This window comes from Ornithorhynchus anatinus, chromosome 4 (assembly GCF_004115215.2).
Source record: "Ornithorhynchus anatinus isolate Pmale09 chromosome 4, mOrnAna1.pri.v4, whole genome shotgun sequence".
NCBI classification, from domain to species: Eukaryota; Metazoa; Chordata; class Mammalia; order Monotremata; family Ornithorhynchidae; genus Ornithorhynchus; species Ornithorhynchus anatinus.
The window spans coordinates 25,389,333-25,414,060 of NC_041731.1; the positions used below are offsets into that span (position 1 = coordinate 25,389,333).

At 49.2% G+C, this 24,728-nt stretch overlaps 1 protein-coding gene across 5 annotated transcripts in view; it reads left to right on the plus strand.

The window, feature by feature from the left end:
- Positions 1 to 24,728, plus strand: part of SNTB1 (syntrophin beta 1) — an 86,667-nt gene that overhangs the window by 37,121 nt on the left and 24,818 nt on the right. For all 5 annotated transcript variants that reach the window (XR_003759066.2, XR_003759067.2, XR_003759064.2 and 2 more), the window contains exons 2-3: positions 12,113 to 12,329; positions 22,483 to 22,690. Coding sequence is in view for 1 of the 5 variants with exons in the window: in XM_029064221.2 (XP_028920054.1) it covers positions 12,113 to 12,329; positions 22,483 to 22,690 (425 nt within the window). In the remaining 4 variants the exon portion in view is untranslated. The remainder of the gene's footprint in view (positions 1 to 12,112; positions 12,330 to 22,482; positions 22,691 to 24,728) is intronic.

Consider the following 24,728-nt stretch of genomic DNA (forward strand, 5'->3'; position numbering starts at 1 on the left):
GATCAGGCCGCCCCTTAATCGAGTCTACCCCCGACCCTGGTCATCACCCCTTTTATTAACACGACTATATTGTATCATACTGTATCATGTTGCTATATTAGCACCACTGTATTGTATCATATTGTATCATGTTGCTATATGACCGATTTCGTTTATTACTGTTTATTGTTGTCAGTGCTGCCACCCACCTCTCTGGCCTCGCCATGTCCCTCCTCCCCCCCTCCCCCCTCCCGCCCCTTCCTATCCTCCCCTTCCCCTTCCCCTTCCCCTCTCTCGCTCAGCTCTTTCCCGCTCTCTCCTCTGTCTCCTCCCCCCCTCCTCTCTCCCGCCCTAGAACCCCACTTTACCAGCGCTACCCCTCTTCCCCCTCCCCCTACTCTTCCCCCCACCTAACCCCCTCTTCACCCCCTCCCCCCTTCTCTCTTCCCCACCCATGCCCCATCCCAGTCCTCTTGTCCCACCGCCACCCCTCATCCCCCTCTCCTCGTCCAGGGCCCCGCCACCTCCTTCCCATCCAAACCCTCCCCTCCCCCCGCCCTTCCCCCCTCCTCCCCTTGCACCCACAGCTACTTTCAAGTGTGGCCTCTGGAACCCCCGCTCTGTTACAGGCAAGCTACCTTTCATCCATGACCTTTTCCTCTCCCGCTCTCTCCTCCTCCTCGCCCTTTCGGAAACGTGGCTCTCTCCCGAAGACACGGTCTCCGCCGCCGCTCTCTCCAGCGGAGGCCTCTCCTTCTCCCACTCCCCAAGACTCACCGGTAAGGGAGGAGGCGTCGGCTTCCTCCTCTCGCCCCGATGCCGCTTCCGCACTATCCCTCCTCCCCCCTCCCTCTCCTTCCCCTCCTTCGAAGCCCATATCATTCGCCTCTACCACCCACTCCAGTTACTTGTCGCCGTCATCTACCGCCCTCCGGTCCCACCTCCGACTTCTTCAACCACCTTGACCCCTTTCTCACCTTCCTTCTCTCCTTCTCTCTGCCCACTCTGATCCTTGGAGACTTCAACATCCATACGGATGTACCCGACGACTCCTCTGCCGCCCGCCTGCTATCCCTCCTCGACTCTGCCGACCTCCTCCTCCACCATACCGCGCCCACTCACCGACTCGGTCACACCCTCGATCTTGTCATCTCCTACCGCTGCACTATCTCCTCACTCACCAACTCTGAAATCCCTCTCTCGGACCATAACCTTCTCACCTGCCTCATCTCTCACACTCCCTCCCCCTGCAAATCTTCGCTACTGCCCCACAGAGACCTCCGCTCTCTCGATCCCATCCGTCTTTCCAATAGCATCTCGCCTCACCTTGCCGCCCTGTCCTCTCTTCCCACTCTCGACGATCAGGTCTCCGCTCTCAACTCCACCCTCTCTACTCATCTCGACTCTCTCGCCCCCCTTTCCCTCCGCCGCTCTCGCGCCACTAACCCACAGCCCTGGATCACCTCCTCCGTCCGCCTCCTACGCTCCTATGCTCGAGCTGCTGAGCGCTGCTGGCGAAAGTCCAAGCACCAAGCCGACCTCACACACTTCAAATTTATCCTTTCCTGCCTTAACTCTGCCCTCTCCTCCGCCAGGCAAAGCTTCTTCTCCTCCCTCATCGACACCCATGCCCGTCACCCCCGCCGATTGTTCCGGACCTTTAACTCTCTCCTTAGGCCCCCTGTTCCTCCCCCTCCCCCATCTTTCACCCCTAATGATCTGGCCACCTATTTCCTCACGAAAATCAACACGATCAGGTCTGAGCTCCCCAAAGTCACCCCTCCGCCTCTCCCCCCCCCCCAACAACCCCCTCCCCTACTTTCCCATCCTTCCCTGCAGTATCCTCAGAGGAGATCTCCTCCCTCCTCGCAAGTGCCACCCCCTCCACCTGCGCCACGGACCCCATTCCCTCTCACCTTCTTAAAACCATCGCCCCTGCCCTCCTCCCTTCCTTAACTTCTATTTTTAACCACTCAATCTCCAAGGGCTCCTTCCCCTCTGCCTTCAAACACGCCCACGTCTCCCCCATCCTAAAAAAACCCGCTCTTGACCCCACTTCCCCCTCCAGTTATCGTCCTATCTCCCTACTACCCTTCCTTTCCAAAATCTTAGAACGAGTCGTCTACAATCGATGCCTAGAATTCCTTAACTCCCATTCTCTCCTAGACCCCCTCCAATCTGGCTTCCGTCCCCTCCACTCTACCGAGACTGCTCTCTCTAAGGTCACCCATGACCTCCTTCTTGCCAAATCCAATGGCTCCTACTCCATTCTGATCCTCCTTGACCTCTCTGCTGCCTTTGACACTGTCGACCATCCCCTCCTCCTCCATACCTTATCTCACCTTGGCTTCACGGACTCTGTCCTCTCCTGGTTCTCCTCTTACCTCTCTGGCCGATCATTCTCGGTCTCCTACGCTGGAGCCTCCTCCCCCTCCCATCCTTTAACTGTTGGAGTTCCTCAAGGGTCAGTTCTTGGCCCTCTTCTGTTCTCCATTTACACTCACTCCCTCGGTGAACTCATCCGCTCTCACGGCTTTGACTACCATCTCTACGCAGATGACACGCAGATCTACATCTCCGCCCCTGTCCTCTCCCCCTCCCTTCAGGCTCGCATCTCCTCCTGCCTCCGGGACGTCTCCACCTGGATGTCGGCCCGCCACCTAAAACTCAACATGAGCAAGACTGAGCTCCTCATCTTCCCTCCCAAGCCCGGTCCGCTCCCAGACTTCTCTATCACCGTGGATGGCACGACCATCCTTCCCGTCCCGCAGGCCCGCAATCTCGGTGTCATCCTTGACTCGTCCCTCTCATTCACCCCACACATCCTATCCGTTACCAAGACCTGCCGGTTTCACCTCTACAATATCGCCAAGATCCGCCCTTTCCTCTCCACCCAAACGGCTACCTTACTATTACGGGCTCTCGTTATATCCCGGCTAGACTACTGTGTCAGCCTTCTCTCTGACCTCCCTTCCTCCTCTCTCGCCCCGCTCCGGTCTATTCTTCACTCCGCTGCCCGGCTCATCTTCCTGCAGAAACGATCTGGGCATGTCACTCCCCTTCTTAAACAACTCCAGTGGTTGCCTATCGACCTCCGCTCCAAACAAAAACTCCTCACTCTAGGCTTCAAGGCTCTCCATCACCTTGCCCCTTCCTACCTCTCCTCCCTTCTCTCTTTCTACCGCCCACCCCGCACGCTCCGCTCCTCTGCCGCCCACCTCCTCGCCGTCCCTCGGTCTCGCCTATCCCGCCGTCGACCCCTGGGTCACGTCCTTCCCGCGGTCCTGGAACGCCCTCCCTCCTCACCTCCGCCAAACTGATTCTCTTTCCTCTTCAAAACCTTACTTAAAAATCACCTCCTCCAAGAGGCGTTCCCAGACTGAGCTCCTCTTCCCCTCTATCCCTCTGCCATCCCCCCTTTACCTCTCCGCAGCTAAAGCCTCATTTTCCCCTTTCCCTCTGCTCCTCCACCTCTCCCTTCCCATCCCCACAGCACTGTACCCGTCCGCTCAACTGTATATATTTTCGTTACCCTATTTATTTTGTTAATGAATTGTACATCGCCTTGATTCTATTTAGTTGCCATTGTTTTTATGAGATGTTCTTCCCCTTGACGCTGTTTAGTGCCATTGTTCTTGTCTGTCCGTCTCCCCCGATTAGACTGTAAGCCCGTCAAACGGCAAGGGACTGTCTCTATCTGTTGCCGACTTGTTCATCCCAAGCGCTTAGTACAGTGCTCTGCACATAGTAAGCGCTCAATAAATACTATTGAATGAATGAATGAATGAATACTTTGTACACAGTAAGTACTCAATCAGTAGGACTGAATGAACAAATGTACCCCTGCACTTGAAAGAGTCCTTATCACAGAGTAAGCACTTAACAAATGCCATTTAAAAAAAAAACAAACTAGGAAGAGAGTTGGAAGTACAACTGAGAGTAACAAGAATATGGAAAAATGAATAAATGAATGGAACATGTACGTCATTATATTCTTAGGTGCTAAGGTGAGTGCAGGATGACATGAGCGGGTTGGGACCATGGGGAACAAAAAGTTCTGGCAGAGTTCATGTGAGAAATTTGTTTTGTTTTGTTCTTTTAATGGTATTTAAGACCTTATAGTGTGCCAGGCACTGCTCTAAACACTAGAGTGGGTACAAGCTAATCAGGTTGGACATAGTCCATGTCCTACATGGGGCTCACAGTCTTAATACCCATTTTTACAGATGAGGGTACTGAGGCCCAGAGAAGTGAAGTGACTTTCCCAAGGTCACACAGCAGATGAGTGGCAGAGCTGGGAAAAGAACCCAGATCCTTCTGACTCCCATGCCCAAGCTCTATCCATTAGACTATGCTGCTTCTCTAAGAACCTCTGGAACCTAATGTTATGTTAAATGTTCCGATAAAACTCCACCTGTCTTAGAGTTGTAGTTCTATTCCATCATGGAAAAAGTCCTGGAGATGTAGGGTTCAGTGTCACATCTGGCCTTTTTGGCTCAAAGAATTATTGTTTGTAAGACTCTCATAGAAAAGGAGGCAGTGTGGTGAGATGCTGCCACTGATACATGTGTGAATTATTTAGAAAATGTTGATGGCCGTGCCTATCCAAACCTGCCTAGTGTATTGCCCTGCGGGGGGATGATGCTTAAATTGCATAGGTCCAATAAACCTCTCTTCTCTTATACCACCCACCATCCCGTCACCTACCACTCATCTGTTGAGTGACCTTGGGCAGGTCACTTCGGTTGTCTGGGCCTTAGTGATCTCATCTCATCAGGGTAGTACATTTGTTCATTCTGGAAAATGGGGACTAAGTCTGTGAGCCCCATGTGAGACATGGATGGTGTGCAACCCAATTAGTGTGCAACCCAATTAATAACCCTAGCGCTTAGTACAGTGCCTGGCACCTAGTAAGCACTTAGTAAATGCCATTAAAAAAATGTATCTCAGGAGGGGAGATTCCCCTAGTGTCTACTTCAGCCAGGATTAGAACCCCCTCCCCCACTTGCCCCAGCCTCCCTGCTATACTTTCTACTTGAGCAGAAATCTCAGCTTTCCAGCAAGATTTCATTCGCCACCATCACGTAATCAGAAAGTACGTCCTCACAGTGGGAGGGGAGGAAGGTGACTTCCGGACAAGGGACTGGATGCTTTTCCTCAGTAGTGGCTTGTGAGCAAGGTCTGGAATGTTCCTCTGATGTTGTAACAAAGGTCCCAGTGTATGGCAGCTCATGCACTTGCAAGATTTGCCATTCAGCTGAGGCGCTCTTCTGGAAGCAGCCCGGCCTGTCTTTGAAACCGGACGCAGAAGTACGGCACTTGCTGTGGGGTTTTAATTGGTTTGGTGGCCAAATCTCCTTTCTCTCCCTTTTTCTTTTGGGAAAGTGGGATCTAAAGATGGAAATCTTAATTGCCTGACCACACATTTTCATTCTGGAATGCAACTGGCTATTTCCACTGTTTAGGACTCTCCCAAGTGCTCTGCATATTGTAAGCGCTCAGAGAATATCATTGATAAGAAGGGCAGCGTTTATTCATTTGGCCCGATAATAGCCACCCCCAAACTGATGGAGTCATCAGCCAGCTGGCTTTAGGGGGGCCTTGGCGTGACTGTAACTGGATGGTCACTTCTGGCAGTCATTTTTGAAGACTGTAAAGGTCCTGTTCCTTTAGGTTAGACCCTCCATTCAGTACACACGATCCTGTCTCTCAAGTAAGGTGAAGCTTTACTGTGGCTGGGAATATTTGCCCATCAATACCATTGTTGTTGAGTAATACTTCTGTTTATTTGTTGATATTTTGTGGCATGTAGTGAAAGGAAGTATTTTGGTGGTGATTGTTTGGAGGAGTACTTGCACTTTCTGCAATATTTCTGAAGGGCAAAACCTCTAGGCTGTAGGCTCATTGTGGGCAGGCAATGTGTTTATTGCTTTTTTGTTATATTGTACTTTCCCAAGTGCTTAGTTCAGTGCTCTGCACACAGTAAGCACTGAAGAAATACAATTAAAATAAATGAACGAATCAAGAGATGGCCACAGAAATGGCACTGTTCAGGATTTTGGTGTACAAAACTAAAATTCTCCCATGTATAGGACCGCAGCCTTTGTATTATGAAGATTACATTCAAGCTTGCTCTCTTTGAGGTACCCACTTTTTGCTATTTTTGTTTGCTTTGTTTTTAAATGTTATTTAAGCGCTATGTGCCAGGCAGTGTACTAAACACTGGGTTAGAGTGAGGATAATCCAGTTGGACACAGTCCCTGTCCCACCTGGATCTCACAGACTTAATCCCTATTTTACAGATGAGGTAACTGGGGTACAAGGAAGTGAGGTGATTTGACCACGGTCACATAGCAGACAAGTGGTGGAGCCAGGGTAGGAACCCAGGTCCTCTGACTCCCAGGCCCATGTTCTATCCAGTAGACCATGTTACTTCTCAGTGTTTGGATAAGTGAGGGGACAGTTTGGCTGGAGAAAAAGTCACTCAGACATAAAGTGTTCAGTTCCCAGGGAAACAGAGTTAGGCTCAGCAAGGTTGAAGACACATAGGTGGCCCTTATTTTTAAATGGTATTTAAGTGTTTACTATCTGCCAGGCACTCTACTAGGCACTGGGGTAAATACAAGCCAATCGTGTTGGACAGAATCCTTGTCCCACAAGCGTTTACAGTCTTAATCCCCATTTTACAGAGACTCAGAGAAATGAAGTGACTTGCCCGAGGTCACGCAGCAAAGCAAGCAGCATAGCCTAGTGGATAGAGCCCAGGCCTGGGAGTCAGAGGATCTGGGTTCTAATCCTGGGTCTGCCAATCGCTTGCTATGTGACCTTGGATAAGTCAATTCAGTTCTCTGAGTCTGTTTCCACAATTGTAAAATGAGGATTAAATACCTGCTCTCCCTCCTAGACTGTGAGCCCCATATGGGGCAAGAACTGTGTCCAACCTGATGAACTTGTACCTACCCAGAGTTTAGAACAGCACTTGACACACAGTAATCACTTAACAAATCCAATAATAATTATAATAATGGTAATAATGGGCAAGTCACTTAACTTCTCTGTGCCTCAGTTACCTCATCTGTAAAATGGGGGTGAAGACTGTGAGCCCCACGTGGGACAACCTGATTCCCCTGTGTCTACCCCAGCGCTTAGAACAGTGCTCTGCACATAGTAAGCGCTTAACAAATACCAACATTATTAATAATGATAGGGGTGGGTATAAATTATATGCAAATGACGGGAGTGGGAGGGAAAGTATAGCTGAACAAATACAGCTACAACAAGCGCTTAATGACTACAGTAGCAGTAATAATGATGATAGAGAGAGCTTAAGGGCAGGACTAAGGAGAGTGGAGAGAAGGGTGCACAGGTCACCCCCTCCAGACCAGCGGGGCTTAGGCCACCTGTACTGGACCACGGGGCAGTCACTGCTGCCATTTGCATCCTGGATGTTTCCAGCCCGAAACCCAGCAGAGTGGCCAGGGTAGAAGTGGCAAGGAAACTGCCAGGAAATAAACATGGCTGGCTGCTGCAGTGGAGACAGTGCCGGCCGGGTTGGGGGAGGGACAAACCTGGGGAGGGGGGAGTGGGGAGGGACCCTTCCACTTCCTCTGTGGGTGGGGGGCCGAACCCCATTTCACTCAGTCCCCCCCACCCGTAACCTGCTGGAGACTACTCAGGGGAAGGGGACACCGAGGCCCCCACAATTCATGGGCTGTCCCACCCAAGGCAGGATACCTAGTACAAATACCCTGGGGTTTGCTCAGCCAGTTATAGTCATGGCGGGGGTGGTGTGGGGGCCGGGCACCAGGGCCAAGAGTCGAAGATGGGGGCAGGGTGAGCAACTGTAAGCTCCCTTCTAAACTTGCTGATGACAGGGAACCTATGCACAAACTCTGCTATGTTGTCCTCTCCCAAGCACAGTACAGTGCTCTGCACAAATAAGTACTCTGACCCTCTAGACTGTAATCTCCTTGTGGGCAAGGAATATGTCTACAAACTCTGTTGTACTCTCCCAAGCATTTAGTACAGTGCTCTACACACAGTAAGCGCTCAATAAATACCATTGATTGACAATTAGGATGTGTTTTCCCATCTAGACTGTAAGCTCATTGTGGGCAGAGAACTTGTATACACACTCTGTTGTATTAGACTCTTCCAGGCTCATAGTGAGTGCTCTGCACAGAGTAAGTGCTCAGTAAATACCATTGTTTGATTATTAGGGTATCTCTCCCCCTTTAGATTGTAAGCTCACTGTGGGCTGAGTCTGTGTCTACCACCTGACCCTGTTACGGTCTCATCAGGTGCCCTTGGGCCTTTGAAAGATGAGGAGCGAAACAATCTCTGACCTAAAATGGCAGGGGTACGTGCCTTGCTACTGTTTAATTCTGCCAGGCATCTAGAACAGTGCCTAATCCTTAGGTGTTCAGTAAATGTCAGTGACTGGCTGATTGATAACACTTAAACTGTTGGTTCCGGTCAGAGGTGCAAGAAGGATGAATTTCAACTCCTGGCATGGGCTTCAATTACCTAATTCCAAGGAATTAGAAACGGCATGGCATCGGGAAGCAGCGTGGCTCAGTGGAAAGAGCACGGGCTTGGGAGTCAGAGGTCATGGGTTCGAATCCTGGCTCTGCCACTTGTTAGCTGGGTGACTGTGGGCAAGTCACTTAACTTCTCTGTGCCTCAGTTACCTCATCTGTAAAATGGGGATGAAGACTGTGAGCCTCACGTGGGACAACCTGATGAACCTGTGTCTACCCCAGTGCTTAGAACAGTGCTCGGCACATAGTAAGCGCTTAACAAATACCAACATTATTATTATCCTCTCCCAGGCACGTTGCAGAGTGCTCTGCACCCAGGAGGTGCTCAATAAGTACGATGATAGATTTAGAGAGGGGGCAGGCGGGAGGAGCAAAGCGAACAGTCAGCTGCTGCCAACTGGGTCCACCCTCCATTCCCTCCATTTTGGGGTCTACCCCTTGCAGCAGGGCCGCCATCTCCACCCATCTGTAGCCCCAGTCGCCGTGCGACTGAACCAGCCCAGACTACCCTTCCCACCTCCTGTTTGTAACAGTAATGGGAATCAGTCTAATATCGGTGAGGTGCTTTCTATGTGCCAAGCACTGCGTTAAGCTCTGGGAGTGAATATAAGATAATTAGAGGAGATGGGGGAGGGAGTTGGGTTACCACCCACCCTTAACTGGCACAACTCTGGCAACCAGTTAATCAGTGAATAATATTTATTGAGCACTGGCACTGTCTCTTCAGCCCCTGAAGGTAGGGAGGAAGAGAGCATGATGTTTTTTCTAGGCCACATCCCTCCACCCTCTGCAGATGTCCCTCTCCAGCCTCTACACACCCCTCCCCTGCCCCGAGAGGAGAACAGCGAGTCAGGTAGAAAAGGAATAGTTGGAGGGCATATGGGTGACAGCCTTGCCCACCTAACTCTACGCACCTACCATCTCCAGCGTCCCCATGTACTATCTTCAGCTTCCCCATCTACCATCTCCATTTTACCACCTACCATCTGTAGTTTCCCCATCTCTGCATCTATCATCTCCAGTTTCCCCATCTATGCATCTGCTACCTCCAGTTTGCAATTGAGAGAAGTAGCCCTACCTAGTGGAAAGAGTACAGGCCTGGGAGTCAGAGGACCTGGGTTCTAATCCCAGCTCTGACAATTGCTTGCTATATGACCTTGGACAAGTCACGTAACTGCTCTGAGCCTCAGTTTCCTGATCTGTAAAATCGGGATTAAATACTTGATCTCCCTCCTGCTTAGACTGTGAGCCCCATGTGGGACAGGGATATTGTCCAACCTGATTAACTTGTTTGTACCCCAAACTTTGAACAGTGCCTGGTACAGTGAGCACTTAATGTCATTATTATTATTATTACCGAGCCCAACCTACAGGGGTGGCAGTATTGGTATGCATCATCCCCCTAAAGTGTAAGCACCTTCAAGAAATTTATCACTTCTGTGGTTTACTGTGGAAAAAAACACACCATATATTCTAACGTGCTCCACCAGGAGGAAGCCTGAAACTCAAAGTCTAGGAACAGCTAAAAATTGACTCTGAGCTCCCAAACAATGACTGATGGGGGTGATCCAAAGAACAGTAGCTGGGAAGCAATTTGGCCTATTGGATAGAGTGTGTGACTGGAAGTCAGAGGACTCGGGTCCTAATCCTAGCTTTGCCACTTGTCTGCTCTGTGTCATTGGGCAAGTCACTTCACTTCTTTATGCCTGTTACCTCATCTGTAAAATGGGGATTGAGTGTGAACTCCATGTTCATTCATTCAGACGTACGTATTGAGCGCTTACTGTGTGTTGAGCACGTACTGTGTGCAGAACACTATACTAATCATGGGATATGGATTGGGTCCAACCAGATTAGCTTGTACCTACCCCAGGGCTTAGGACAGTGACTGCCACCTAGTAAGTGCTTAACAAAATACCTTAAAAAAATGCAAATCCCCATCCCAAGAAATATAATCTGGACCATCTGGCTTCTGTCAATCATATCTATTTTTAGAGCACTGAAAACTTTTGGGAGATCACAGTAGTGAGGAGACATGATCCCTGCCCTTGAGGAGCTTACAGTCTAGTGGAGGAGGCAGACATTAAAATAAATTACACTTAGGAGGTAGCATACCTGTATAAAGAGTTGTATAATTGTGGCCCCGGGGGACGGTGAAGGGTTGAGGAAGGTGAGCACCCAAGTCCTTAGGTGATGTGGAAAGGCTGCAGAGATAGTTGGGTGAGAGGTGAGAAATAAGACTCTGAGCCCCATGTGGGACTCCTGTTTACTTTGTATCTTCCTCAATGCTTAAACAGTGCCTGGCACATAGTAAGCGCTTAACAAATACCATAAAAAAATAAATTGGGGAAGGTTTCTGGTGTTGGGCAGAGCAGGGGGTTGTGGAGGAGGTACCCAGCAGGGGTATGGAAGGGCGAGAGCACATGTCCAGATGAGGAGAAATGAGAACAAGGTAGATTGACTTGAGAGTAATCAATTAATCGATGAAATTTACAGGGCACTTTCTGTATTAAGTGCTTGGTAGAGCACAGTATAATAGAGTTGGTAGACATGTTCCCTGCTCACAAGGAGTTTGCAGTCTAGAAGGGGAGACAGGTATTAATATAAATGAATTATGAGTATGGACGTAAGTGCTGTGGGGCTGAGGATAGGGTGAATAAAGGGTGCAAATCCAAGTGCACGGGTGATGTAGAAAGGAGAGGGAGTAGCAGAAATGAGGTCTTAATTAGAAAAGGCCTATTAGAGATGTGCTTTTAAAAAGGCTCTGAAGAGGTGGAGGGTGATGGCCTGGCAGGTACAGAAGGAGGATGTTCCAGGCCAGAGGCAGGACGTGGGTGAGAGGTTGGTGGTGAATTAGACAAGGGGAACGAAGTGTTTGGGCTGGGTTGTAGTACGAGAGTAGTGAGGAGAGGTAGGAGGCGGCAAGGGGATTGAGTGCTTTAAAGCCAATGGTGAGGATTTTCTATTTAATGTGGAGGTAGATGGGCAACCACTGGAGGTTCTTGAGGAGTGGGGAAATGTGGCCTGAACAGTTTTTCAGTGAGAAGGAGGGAGCTTTCTACAAAAGCAAATCTGTCTCTCAGAGGGTGTAAACGTGCCAAGAGAGCAGAGAAAAGCAGCAGCAAGGCCTAATGGATAGAGCATGGGCCTGGAAGTCAAAAGGACCTTGGTTGTAATACCAGCTCCACCACTTGTCTGCTGTGTGACCTTGGACAAATCACTTCACTTCTCTGGGCCTGTTACCTCATTTGTAAAATGGGAATCAAGACTGTGAGCCCCACATGGAACATGGACTGTGTCCAACCTGATTATCTTGTATCTAACCCAGTGCTTAGTACAGTGCCTGGGACATAGTAAGGACTTAACAAATACCATTTAAAAAGGGTGTGACCCAGAAAGCTACTGTTTGAACGAGCAGCAGGATTCAGCTCTCAGGTTTAAGAGCTTCCCAACCTAATGCCCTGTTGGGAGTTCTCAAAGCATGAGTTGGGTTGGGTGAAGGTGGGAGTGGGTGCAGGGGAGAGGGGATGAACGATGCAGTGATGGTGAAGCCACTTGTCCCATTGCTCTTGGTCTTCCCGCTTGTTTTGCAGTGAAGTACATGCGTGAGGCCACACCCTATGTGCGGAAAGGTTCGCCAGTGTCTGAAATTGGGTGGGAGACACCCCCACCGGACTCGCCGCAGTTAGGAAATGCCACCTCTGACCCCCCAAGCCTGCCATCTCCTGCCCTCCAAGGAGACCAGAAGACCATCCCTCTCCGGATGTGCTACGTGACGCGGAACGTGGCCCAGCCGGACCCCGAGAACAGGTACTGGGCTCCCCTTACTCGCCCCGAGCCTTGGCCTGCCTGTCTTCTGCTCTGTCTTAGCACCCACTGATCCCACTGTGGGCGTAAGCTCCGTGAGGTCAGGGCCCGGTTATCCTCCTCTCCTGCAGCCCTCGCCCAAGGGCTCAATCAAGACCTTGGCTCACAGAAGGTGCCCAGTTACAGCGCTTTGCCCACTACAGACCTCCAGGACAATCAGTTGATCATATTTATTGAGCACTTACTGGGTACAGAATACTGTACTAAGCACTTGGGAGAATACAGTACAACAGTGTTGGTGGACACATTCCTTGTCCACAATAATAAAGTTGGTATTTGTTAAGCGCTTACTATGTGCAGAGCACTGTTCTAAGCGCTGGGGCAGACACAGGGGAATCAGGTTGTCCCACGTGGGGCTCACAGTCTTAATCCCCATTTTACAGATGAGGTAACTGAGGCACAGAGAAGTTAAGTGACTTGCCCACAGTCACACAGCTGACAAGTGGCAGAGTTGGGATTCGAACCCATGACCTCTGACTCCAAAGCCCGTGCTCTTTCCACAGTGAGCTTGGAGTCTAGAGGGGGAGGCTGATATTCATAACTAATTGATCAGTTGTATTTATTGATTGCTTTTGTGCCGAGTGCTGTACTAAACACTTGGGAGAGTGCAATATAAGAGAGTTGGTAGACATGTTTGCTGCCCAAAGCAAACTTACAGTCTACAGAGGGAGATAGACATCAATAGTTAATCAGTCAACCAGTGGTATTTATTGAGCACTAACTGTGTGCAGGGCATTATACTAAGCGTGTGGGAGAGTCCAGTACAACAGAATTGATAGACACATTCCCTGCCCACAACAAGTTGACAGTCTATAGAGGGAGACAGAGAGTAATATAAAACAGTAAAATACAGATGTGAACAGCTCTCTGCACTAAGATATTCAGTTCAGTGCTCTTGCACAAGTAACATCCCTGTAAGTAAGAAGGAATGAGCTGTGGAAAGCCTTAGCTGGCCAAAGGTGTTAGAAACACAGCCCACCATTTCAGATTGAGGCTTGAAGCTCTCACTCCCCATTTATGGAGCAGTGGTGAAGCATTCCCCCTCTGCTCAGAGAAGCCAGTACTGTGTGCCCCCGGGGCATCAGCAACAAAAGTGAAGGGCATGGGGTTCCTGCCCTCAGAGAGTTTACAACCCAATGGAGCTGACAGGCAGCCACTGACCATGTCTGTATGGAGAGGCCATCCCAGAAGGCATGGGTAGGCTTAATAAAGGCAAAAGGCGAAGACCAAAGCCAGAGAAACAGCAAGGCCTAGCAGAAAGAACAGGCCTTGGAGTCACGAGGACCTGGGTTCTAATCTCGGCTTCACCACTTGTCTGCTGTGCGACACTGGGCAAGTCACTTCATTTCCCTGGGTCTCAGCAACCTCATCTGTAAAATGGGGATGAAGACTGTGAGTCTCCTGGGACAGGGATTCCTGTGTGCAACCTGATTAGCTTGAATCCACTTAAGTGCTTAGTAGTGTCTGACACATACAAAGTGCTTAACAAATCCCACACACATACAAAAAAATTTACTTCACTTCCCTCATTTGTAAAATGGGGATTAAGAATATGAGTCCATGAAAGATATGGACTGTGTCCACTCTAACTTGTATCTTCCTTCCCCAGCATTTAGTACAGCATCTGGCACAGAGTAAGCACTTAACAAATATCATAAAAAATAAATTGAGACAGTGAATGGAATAAATAATCCAGTGTTGGCCCTGCTGCCAACAGGGTCAGCTCTGGTTCCGCTACGAACAGGGTCAGGAGAGCGAGTTCATGCCACTGTACTGGAATAAACTGGGGAAGGCACAGGTCCCTCAGCCCGAAGTGAGCAAGCCAGCACATTGGCTAACTTTTTCAAGCTTCTCCCAACTCCTCCAGTCCAGTAGGTGCAGCTCTGGCTGTTGGGGCAGGGGCTGGGGGATGGGACATGGATGGGGAGCCAGGAGGGACCCACGGAGGAGGAGGAGGAAAGAGGAGGTAAGCACAGACAAAGAGGAGACCAGCCAATGCTGCTCGAGAATGGGGAATTTCTGTGACCTTTGCAACCACTTCAGAGGGCTAAAAATAGGGGCGGCCCCCTGGGCTCTTGTTTGGAACATGTGTGGAACAGCTGCTTTCTGCCAACCCTAGCCTGAGCACCACGCTGACAGAGCCGAGCACTGAACCAGCCCAGCCGCTCCACAGCGGCCGGGGGGGAGGACCGGGGCCAGCCCAGGGGCCTGGAGAAGGGGGCAGTGCAGAAGAGAGAGCCGGGGCCAGCTGCTCCCCTGCCTTTCTTGCCCCCAAATCAGTGCCCTCTTGGTCTTCTCTCCACACACTGCACCAAGAACTTGCTCAAGCTCCATCTAGTTTTGAGCACAGGGCTCTTGGATTTGAAGGGACTTTTCACCCCTCTTCCTTCCTCCCTCTCTCCCTCCCTTTTTCTCCCTCCTTCCCTCCCTCCCTTTCTCCCTCCCCCCTCCCTTTTTCTCCTCCCTCTTTTCTTTTTCCTCTCTCCCTCCCCCTTCCTCTCTCTTCCTCCCTCTCTCACTTTTCTACAGCCCTCCCTTTCTCCCTCCCACTCTCTTTCATTCTCTCTCTCTCTCTCTCCCCACCCCTCAGGTTTGTTCACTGAAGCTGTGCACTATTCTGCTTGTGGCCCAGGGAAGATGGAGTCTGACGCAGAGCAGTGAGGTTCGTGGCACACATGGAGATAGCTGTCCTCTCCCCTCTGTGCCTGACAGCATCTGCTCCTGCTTGCCCATTGCACCACTCGAGCCCTCTGTTTGGGACAGGTGGCCTCGGTATGGCCCGTGGGCATGCCCAAGCAGGGTGAACCAGAACGTTCAAACAGCTGCCAGCAGATTCGCCTAATGTCAGTGTAATTTTATTTTTATGGTATTTGTTCAGCACTCATTATGTGCTGGCACTGTACTATGCACTGGGGAAGATACAAGTTCATGTCCTTCGTGGGGCTTAAAATCTTAATCACTATTTTACAAATGAAGTAATTGGGGGCCCAGTGATGCCCAAGATCACTTGGCATAGTGACTAGAGCATGGGCCTGGGTGTCAGAAGACCTGGGTTTTAATCCCCGCTCCACCATTGATCTTGGCCAAGTCACTTCACTTCTCTGGACCTCAGTTCCCTCATCTATAAAATGGGGATTAAGATTGTGAGCCCTTTGTGGAACAGGGACTGTCTCCAACCTAATTGGCTTTTATCTACCATAGTACTTAGTAGAGTGCCTGGCATGTAGTAAGCGCTTAACAAATACTACCATTATTTTATTCACTCATTCATTCAATTGTATTTATTGAGCATTTACTATGTGCAGAGCACTGTACTAAGTGTTTGGGAAAGTATAACAATAAACAGTGACACTCCCTGCCCATAGTGAGCTCACAGTCTAGGGGTGGGGAGACAGACATCAATACAAGTAAATAAAGTTACAGGCATGTACCTAAGTGTTTTGGGACTGGGTTGGGGGAAGAGCAAAGGGATAAATAAAATAACAGATGTGCATAGTGCTTTGGGGCAGTGGGTGGTTAAGAGCGAAGGGAGAAGTTGATAGGTAAGGAAAATCATGTGAAACTTTCTGGATTCAATTTCACAAAGCATCTATGAATCTTTTGTTTTGCAAGTAAAAGCCTACCTGAAATGGCAGAGTGGGGATTAGAACCCAGGTTCTCTAATTCCCAGGCCCTAGCTCTTTCCACTAGGCCAAGCTACTTCTCAGAATTTCTAATCAAAGGTGTTGATTGAAAACACCTATGCCCTTTGTATTTCTTTAAACAATAGCTTGGCTTTCAGTGGAATCAGTGAACCAAATTCCTATTGTTGGTGCTGACACACTGATTTCCATGTCCTTCACAGAATGAATGACATATCTTAGATCTATAGAACCCCCAGGTGAAATGCATCTTCACTTTCTGATTCAGATCCTCAGGGTTGTTTGTTCCCGTTTCTGGCAAACACAATACCAGGAGTTTATCCCTCCCCACTGTGTATTCTCCCAGCTCTCTTGCCAGGCACAGGGCCTTCTCTATGCTCTGCCAACCTCTAGACTGGAAGCTCATTGTAGGCAGGGAATGTGTCTGGCAACTCTTTTCTATTGGACTCTAAGCGCTTAGTGAGCACTCAGTGAGCACTCAATAAATAGCAAGAATTGGTTGACTGATGACTTAAGGTTCAGTGCCCCGCAGTTGGCACTTTCAGGAACCCAGTGGGAGTCTAAAGTTTGCAAAAGTCAGGCAGATCTTTGCTTAGATTGGATGGATGAATGGACGGATGGATTTTACAGTCATAAACAGACATCCTTTTTTCAATCGAAAACAAAACGTTCAACAAAAACATTCAGTCCATGTTCCCCCACTCCTCAAGAGCCTCCAGTGGTTGTCATTCCACCTCCACATCAGACAGAAACTCCTGACCATCAGCTTTAAAGCTCTCTATCACTTTGTCCCCTCCTACCTCCCCTCACTGCCCTTCTACTACAGCCCAGCCCACCTACTCTGTTCCTCTAGCACCAGCTTATTCACTGTGCTTGAATTCATCTATCTTGCTGCAGACCCCTTTCCCATCCCATGTCCTTCCACTAGCCTGGAGCTTCCTCTCCCTCCATATATGCCATGCGTCTCCACCTTCAAAGCATTAAGGTCATATCTCCAAGAGGCCTTCCCCAATTAAGCCTACTTTTCCCAGCTCGCTCTCCCTTTTGTGTCATCCATGCACTTGGATCCCTGACCTTTAGATACTTGGTATTCACCTCACCCCCAACCCCATAGCCAATATGTACATACACAGTAATTATGTACATATATTTAAATTATATTATAAATGACTTATTCCTATAAATGTCTGTGTCCCCCGCTAGACTGTAAGCTCATTATGGGCAGCTGATATGTCTGTTAATTCTGATGTTTCAATCAGTCATATTTATTGAGTGTTTACTAGGTGCAGGGCACTGTACTACATCCTTGGGAGTATTGTACTCTCCTAAGCATGTTGTACAGTGTTCTGCATGTAGTAAGTGCTCAATAAATGTGATTGATTCAATCACAGAGACTTGGAAGGTAAAGACTTGTCCAAAGGAATCAGCTATTATGGGGCTAGTAATTTGAGAGTCCGCCACTTGCATTCTCATTCTTGTCAGCTGAGCTCCCATTGGGATGGTAGGTGCAACAAGAGTAGGCCAGCAGGGGTGCATCACATTGCAAAGTGTAGGCAGAATTGTATGACCAAAATCCATTTCTCACCGGAGAGACTACAGCATAATGCTCGGGATCTGCTGTGCTGACATAACCAGCAGACGTTTGCCTGAGTAGGTAATCAATCAGTGGCATTTATTGGTTGGGAAGCAACTTGCCTAGTGGGTAAAGCATGGACCTTGGAGTCAGATGGACCTGTGTTTGAATCCCAGCTCCTCCACTTGTCCATCTATGATCTGGTTGACCCTGGGCAAGTCACCTCACTTCAGTTCCTTCATCTGCAAAATGGGGATTCAATTCCTGTCCTCCTTCTGACTTAGACTGAGCTCCATGTGGGACCTGTTGATCCTGTGTCTATCCCAGAGCTTAGTAACAGCTCTTGGCCCAAAGTATGTAACAAATATCACAGTTATTGTTTAATGAGCATTTATAATGGGCAGATCACTGTTCTAGATGCTCGAGGGAGCACAGTATAGTGAGTTGGTAGCCACAATCCCTGCCCTGGGGCAGCGGCCTAGGGAGATGCTGAGATCTTGGCTGTTTACATTAGCCCGTTATAGTTGAAGACTATAGAAGACATCCAAGACTATGCCTTCAGAATGAAATGGAAAGCGAGGCAAGTTTGCCTTTCTCAGACCTTTCCCTGGTCTGGTCTTGGAAAACTCCAATCTGATTCCTTTTTTTTTTTTAATGCGATTGATTAAGCACTTACTATGTGCCAGGCATTGTTCTAAGCACTGGGGTAGATGCAGGCTAATTAGGTTGGATACAGTCCCTGTCCCACAAGGAGCTTCCAGTCTTCATCCCCATTTAACTGATAAGGTAGCCGAGGCCCAGTGAAGTGACTTGTCCAAGGTCACCCAGCAGACAGCAGCGTGGGAAGCAGCGTGGCTGAGTGGAAAAGAGCCTGGGCTTCGAAGTCAGAGGTCATGAGTTCGACTCCCGGATCTGCCACTTGTCAGCTGTGTGACTGTGGGCGAGTAACTTCACTTCTCTGTGCCTCAGTTACCTCATCTGTAAAATGGGGATTAACTGTGAGCCCCACGTGGGACAACCTGATTCCCCTATGTCTACCCCAGCGCTTAGAACAGTGCTCTGCACGTAGTAAGCGCTTAACAAATACCAACATTATTATTATTATTAGACAAGAGGCAGAGCTCTGACTCCCAGGCCCGGGCTCTGTTCACTAGGCTGCACTGCTTCTTGACCCCAGCAGGCTGGAGAGTGGATTCTGGTGGCAATTGGCACCTTTCGATTAATTTCTCCTGCAGGCAAGCAGGCAGTCCTGTGGTGGGGAGAGTAGAATCTGAGCGAAGCCCCTGGTGGGATTCCTAAAACGCCTTGACAGAGGCCTCAGTTCTGCTGAAGGGAATAGAAGCAGTGTGGCATAATGGCTAGAGCTTGGGCTTTGGAGTCAGAAGGATCTGAGTTCTAATCCAGACTCTCCCACTTGTCTGCTGTGTTAACTTGAGCAGGTCACTTCACTTCCCTGGGCCTCCATTACCTTATCTGTAAAATAGAGATAAAGACTATGAGCCCCATGTGGGACATGAACTGTGTCCAAGCTTGTATCTACCACAGCCCCTAGTGCACAGAACAGTGCCTGGCACATAGTAAGTGCTTAACAAATACCATTAAAAAAAAAAAGACAACCTGGTGGCTGAAATTCCCCAGCTTCTGGCCTAGACATAAGTGTAGGCGTCTGTGACCCTGAGAGCAGGAGAGTTTAGGCCACAGGCCTCCTGAAGACCACACCTACTATTCATCTGGTCTCTTTGCGCCTTCCCACATCCTCCTCACTTTTCTGTTCCACCCACCTCCACTCTGTCTTCGGACTCCAGGTCTGCCCTGAACACTCAGATGGAAACTGTAAATCCCTCTAGACTGGAACCTCGGTGTGGGCAGGAGATGTATCTGCTAACTCTGTTGTGTTGTACTCTGTCAATCCCTTAGTACAGTGCTGTGTACATAGTAAGCACTCAATAAATACCACTGATTAGTTGATCGACAATAGACTGTCCTTCTAGACTGTAAGCTCCTTGTGAGCAGGGAACATATCTATCAACTTGGTTATATTGGACTCTCCCAGGTGCTTAGGGTAGTGGTCTGCACATGGTAAGCACTCAGTGAATACCATCTATTGATTGATTCTTCCCCTCTCCAAGACACGGGAGATTGCTCTGCCGCCCTAGTCCTGGGTCAGTGCTCTTACCCTGCCCTGCCCACCTGGAGCCAGCATCTGCTCTCCCACCTGCTGCTTGCTCGGTTTGTCCCAGGCACCACCTGCCCTTCAGCCCTGGCACCAGGAGTTTCTTGCCTTCTTGGATGGTTCCCCAGCCCCCCAGTCCCTTCTCAGGCATGGACCATCCTTGCTTCCTTCCCAAGAGTCTTGTGCTCCACCCTACACCCCTCTCCCCTCTCACCTGCCCTACCCCAGGACCCGCTGATTGCTCCCTGGCATGAGGCAGGAGCCACCTGGTTGAGCTCCATCTTGGGCTCCAGAGCCCATTTCAACTCATTTTCATTTCAGGTATAAGTTGGTGAACCCATTCCCTGCCCACAAAGAGCTTGCAGTCTAGAGGGGAAGACAGACATTAATAATCAATCTATCAGTCAGTAGTCTTTGTTGAGCATTTACTATGTGCCGAGCCCTGAACTAAGCACTTGGGAGAGAATAATACAACAGAGTACAGATAGGCACTATCCTTGCCCACAGTGAGTTTACAATCTAGAAGGGGAGACATGCATTAAAAAAGTACTGATGAAGGAGATGTCCGAGTCTAAGGATAGAAGGGCTGCAGGTGGGGTAAATACAAGGGAATATGCCTGCCAACTCTGTTATTGGTACCTTCTCAAGTGCATAGTTCAGTGCTCTGTACACAGTAAGTGCTCAATAAGTACCAGTAATTGATAGTTTGACTACAGACTGTCCCTCTAGTCTCAGCTCCTTGAGGGCGGGAAGTGTGTATGCCATCTCTGTTCTATAGAACTCTCCCAAACACTTAGTACTGTGCTCTGCACCCAGTAAGCACTCAGTAAATACCACTGATTGCTTGATTGCCAGAATGGAGCTCTGCGAACAGGTGGGATGCTGAGCAGTGCCATGCAGTCATCTCCATAACCTCTTACCCCTCTGGCCTCTTCTTCTCCTTCTCTTCGCCGGCCCCTCCTCTGCCTTCCATCCTCTAAGTATGGGGGTCCTCAAGGTTATGCACAGGTTGTCCCGTTTCCTTCTCACTTTTCACTCCCCCGGGGAAGTCTTCCTCTTTCTCGGCTTTGACTCCTGCCCCTTCATTTTCATTTTTTGTAGGATTTGTTTAGTGTTTAATATGTGCCAGGCACTGTCCTAAGCGCTGGGTTATAATAATAATGTTGGTATTTGTTAAGCGCTTATTATGTGCAGAGCACTGTTCTAAGCGCTGGGGTGGATACAGGGTAATCAGGATGTCCCACGTGAGGCTCCCAGTCTTCATCCCCATTTTACAGATGAGGGAACTGAGGCACAGAGAAGTTAAGTGACTTGCCCACAGACACACAGCTGACAAGTGGCAGAGTGGGACTTCGAACCCATCACCTCTGACTCCCAGGTCCGTGCTCTTCCCACTGACCCACGCTACACAACCTACTCAGGTTAGGCACAGTCCATGTCCCAGTGGGGCTCATAGTCTTCATCCCATTTTACAGAGGAGGTCACTGCAACACAGAGAAGTGAAGTGACTTGCCCAAGGTCTACAGACAGTTGGTGGAGTGAGAATAGAACCTAGGTCCTGGACAACTCTCCCATCCAACTCATCAGCCCCGTTCTCTCGCCTGCTTTATTGTCTTGCATTTCCTTCTGCCCATGCAGGTGATGCAAGGGAGGGTGATTCTCCAGCCACTCTGTGCCCAGTTTTCTCACCTGTAAAATGGGGATTCAATACCTGTTCTCTCTCCCTCTTAGATATGAGCCCTATGTGGGATGGGGACTGTGTCCAACCTAATTATCTTGACTCTACCCCAGTGTTTAGTACAATGCTTTGTATATAGTAAGTGCTTAACAAACACCACAGTTATTATTATTAATATTATCAATGAGGTAATTATAACCAGCCCTTTTTCTTACCTCTGGCAAAAATCTTTCCTGTCCCTTGACAAACAGGGGAATGAAGATTCCCAAGACTCCTCTCAGATTCCACCACTGTTGTAATTATGTCACCAGAAGAAAATGTAATGAATGAAACACTCAAGCAATTCCAAACCTTTGGAAAGATTGTTAGGGTCACGATTAATTAGAAAAGCAGAAGTGGAGTGGCTTCTTAAACCAAGTCCTGCTTCACTTCCTCTTCTACTCCCTTCTGTGTCGTCCTGACTTGCTCCCTTTACTCATCCCCTGTTTAGACCCCACAGCACTTATGTACAGGTCTGTAATTTGTTTATTTATTTATATTGATGTCTGCCTCCTCTTCTAGACTCTAAGCTTACTGTGGGCAGGGAATGTATCTGTTATAGTGTCATAGTGTACTCGCCCTAAGTGCTTAGTTCAGTGCTCTGCACACAGCAAGCACTCCATAAATATGATTGAGTCACTGACTGACATAGGTGAGGCACTGTTGTCTAGTGGTTAGATCAAGAGGCTGGAAGTCAGAGGACCTGGGTTCTAATCCCGGCTCCACCACTTGTTTTCTGGGTGACCTGGGCAAGTCACTTCACTTCTCTCTACCTCAGTTCCCTCATCTGTAAAATGGCGATGAAGATTGAGCCCTATGCATGACAGGGACTGTGTCCAACCCAATTAGCTTATATCTACCCCAACACTTAGAACAATGCCTGGCATATAGTAAGCACTCAACAAATACCATAATTGCTGTCTGCTATTGTAAGGCATCTGCATTGGTGTAGAGCGCCCCGGCAGACTAAAGTTCTCCCCTCCATCCTCTAGGCAGCTGGAGATCCGCTCTCCAGATGGCCGGCACAGCGTGATCCTGCGGGCCCCTGACTCAGCCTCGGCCCAGGCGTGGTTCAGCGCCATCCACGCCAGTGCCAGCAGCCTGATCCCCAAGGTGGCCGCGGAGGTCCAGGAGCAGCTGGGAAAGACAGGCATTGCAGGGGGCCGGGAGATCCGCCACCTCGGCTGGCTGGCGGTCAAGGTAAGACCGGTGCCTCCTCTCCTCCACATGTCCACCACTGGTCTCTGCTCCAGGAGACTCTTGGTCCATGCTGCTGCTTGCCTGTGGTCCTGTGAAGATATGGGGCTGGACTGGGCTGAGGAAAGCAGGTCCACCCACCCTGTTTCCTGGCAAAAAGGCTAGTGATGGGGTGCAGGAGTGTGTGCATCCATTCGTGTGTGTGTGTGTGTGTGTGTATCTCTAGAATGTAAGCTCATTGTAGGCAGGGAATGGGTCTCTTTACTGTTGTATTGTACTCTCCCAAGCATGTAGTAAAGTTCTCCACGCACAGTAAGTGCCAATAAACACGAATGAATGAATGAATGAATGTGTGTGTGTGTGTGTGTGTGTGTGTATGTATCTACGTGCTCTGTGGGTCATGAGCTTTGTTGGGTTTTGTTGGTCACAACTGGTCCTGTCCCCTCCCTTTCCAGTGGACCATGGGAGAATCACCTGAATTGTAACCTTTTTTTATGATAATTGGTAGGTGCTTACTATGTGTCAAACACTGTTCTAAGTGCTGGGGTAAGTACAAGTTAATTAGGTCAGACACAGTCCCTGTTCCACAGGGGCTCACCATCTAAAGTAGAGGGAGAACAGGTATTGAATATTCACTTGACAGTTGAGGGAACTGAGGCCCAGAGAATTGAAATGACTTGCCCAAGGTCACAGAGGCATGCAGTAGAGCTGAGAACCCAGATCATTCATTCAGTCGTATTTATTGAACACTTGTACTCACTGTACTAAGCACTTGGGAAGTACAATTGAGCAATAGAGACAATCCCTACCCAACAGCGGGCTCTTCCTCTGGAAGGGGAAGGCAGACAATAAAACAAAACAAGTAGACAGGCATCACTACCATCAAAATAGATAAATAGAACCATAGATACATGCACATCATTAATACGATAAATGGAGCATTAAATATGTACAAATATATACAAATGCTTTGAGGAGGGGAAGGGGGTACAGCAGAGGGAGGGAGTAGTAGGGGCAGTGGGGAGGGGAGGAGGAGCAAAGGGAAAAGGAGGGCTCAGTCTGGGAAGGCCTCCTGGAGGAGGTGAGCTCTCAGTCATCTGGCTCTCAGGCCCATGCTCTACCCACTAAGTCATGCTGCTCTCTCTTAATAATAATAATGATATCTGCTAGGTTCTTTCTATGCGTCAAGCACTGTACTGAGCACTGGGATAGATAGATATAAGATAATCAGCTTGGACACAGTTCCTGTCTCACATGGGGCTCACACCCTTACTTTACATTTTCCAGATAAGGTAACTGAGGCCCAGAGAAGTCAAGTAACTTACCCCAAAGTCCCACAGCAGACAAATTGCAAAACCAGAATTAGAACCCAGGTCCTTCTGACTCACAGGCCTGGATTCTATCCACTAGGCCACACTGCTTCTTTTGAGGTTAAACTATCACTCCCAGCCAGGCTAGACCAGGCAGCTGAGGAGCAGGACTCCCAGTACTCGGGGCCAGGTTTGGCTGCCAGCTGTTTGATTTCCCCATCCTGCCCCAACCAAACCCAAGCCTGGCAGTGTCAGGGATGGAGCAGAGCCACCTCTGTGCCCGGCTTGTGGGTGTCAGTCTTGTTCAGCCTGCAATAATCCCTCTCTAGACTGTAAGCTCATTATGGGCAAGGAATGTGCTCTTAGGACAGTACTCTCCACACAGTAAGCGCTCAGTAAATATGATTGAATGAATGAATGAACAAGACCACTGCCCAGGGCTTCCTGGGTCAGGTTGCTGCCCCATGCTTTTGTGACCTGAGACTGGTGCCAATATTTGACCTTGGATTTTTGAAGTTTGTGCACCTGGCACGCTTACCATTTTTAAGAGAGCATAGCGAGGGGAGACTCGGGCACCTTGGCTTCTCTGCCAGGAATGTCCTCCCCGCGACAGACATTAAGACATAGTGGGAGTGGAAGGATTTTCCTGTCATCCTTCAGCCAGCACCTGTTTGGGCCAGCACACAATCACTTCGGTTTGGACAATCAGGGGTATTTATTGAGCGCTTACT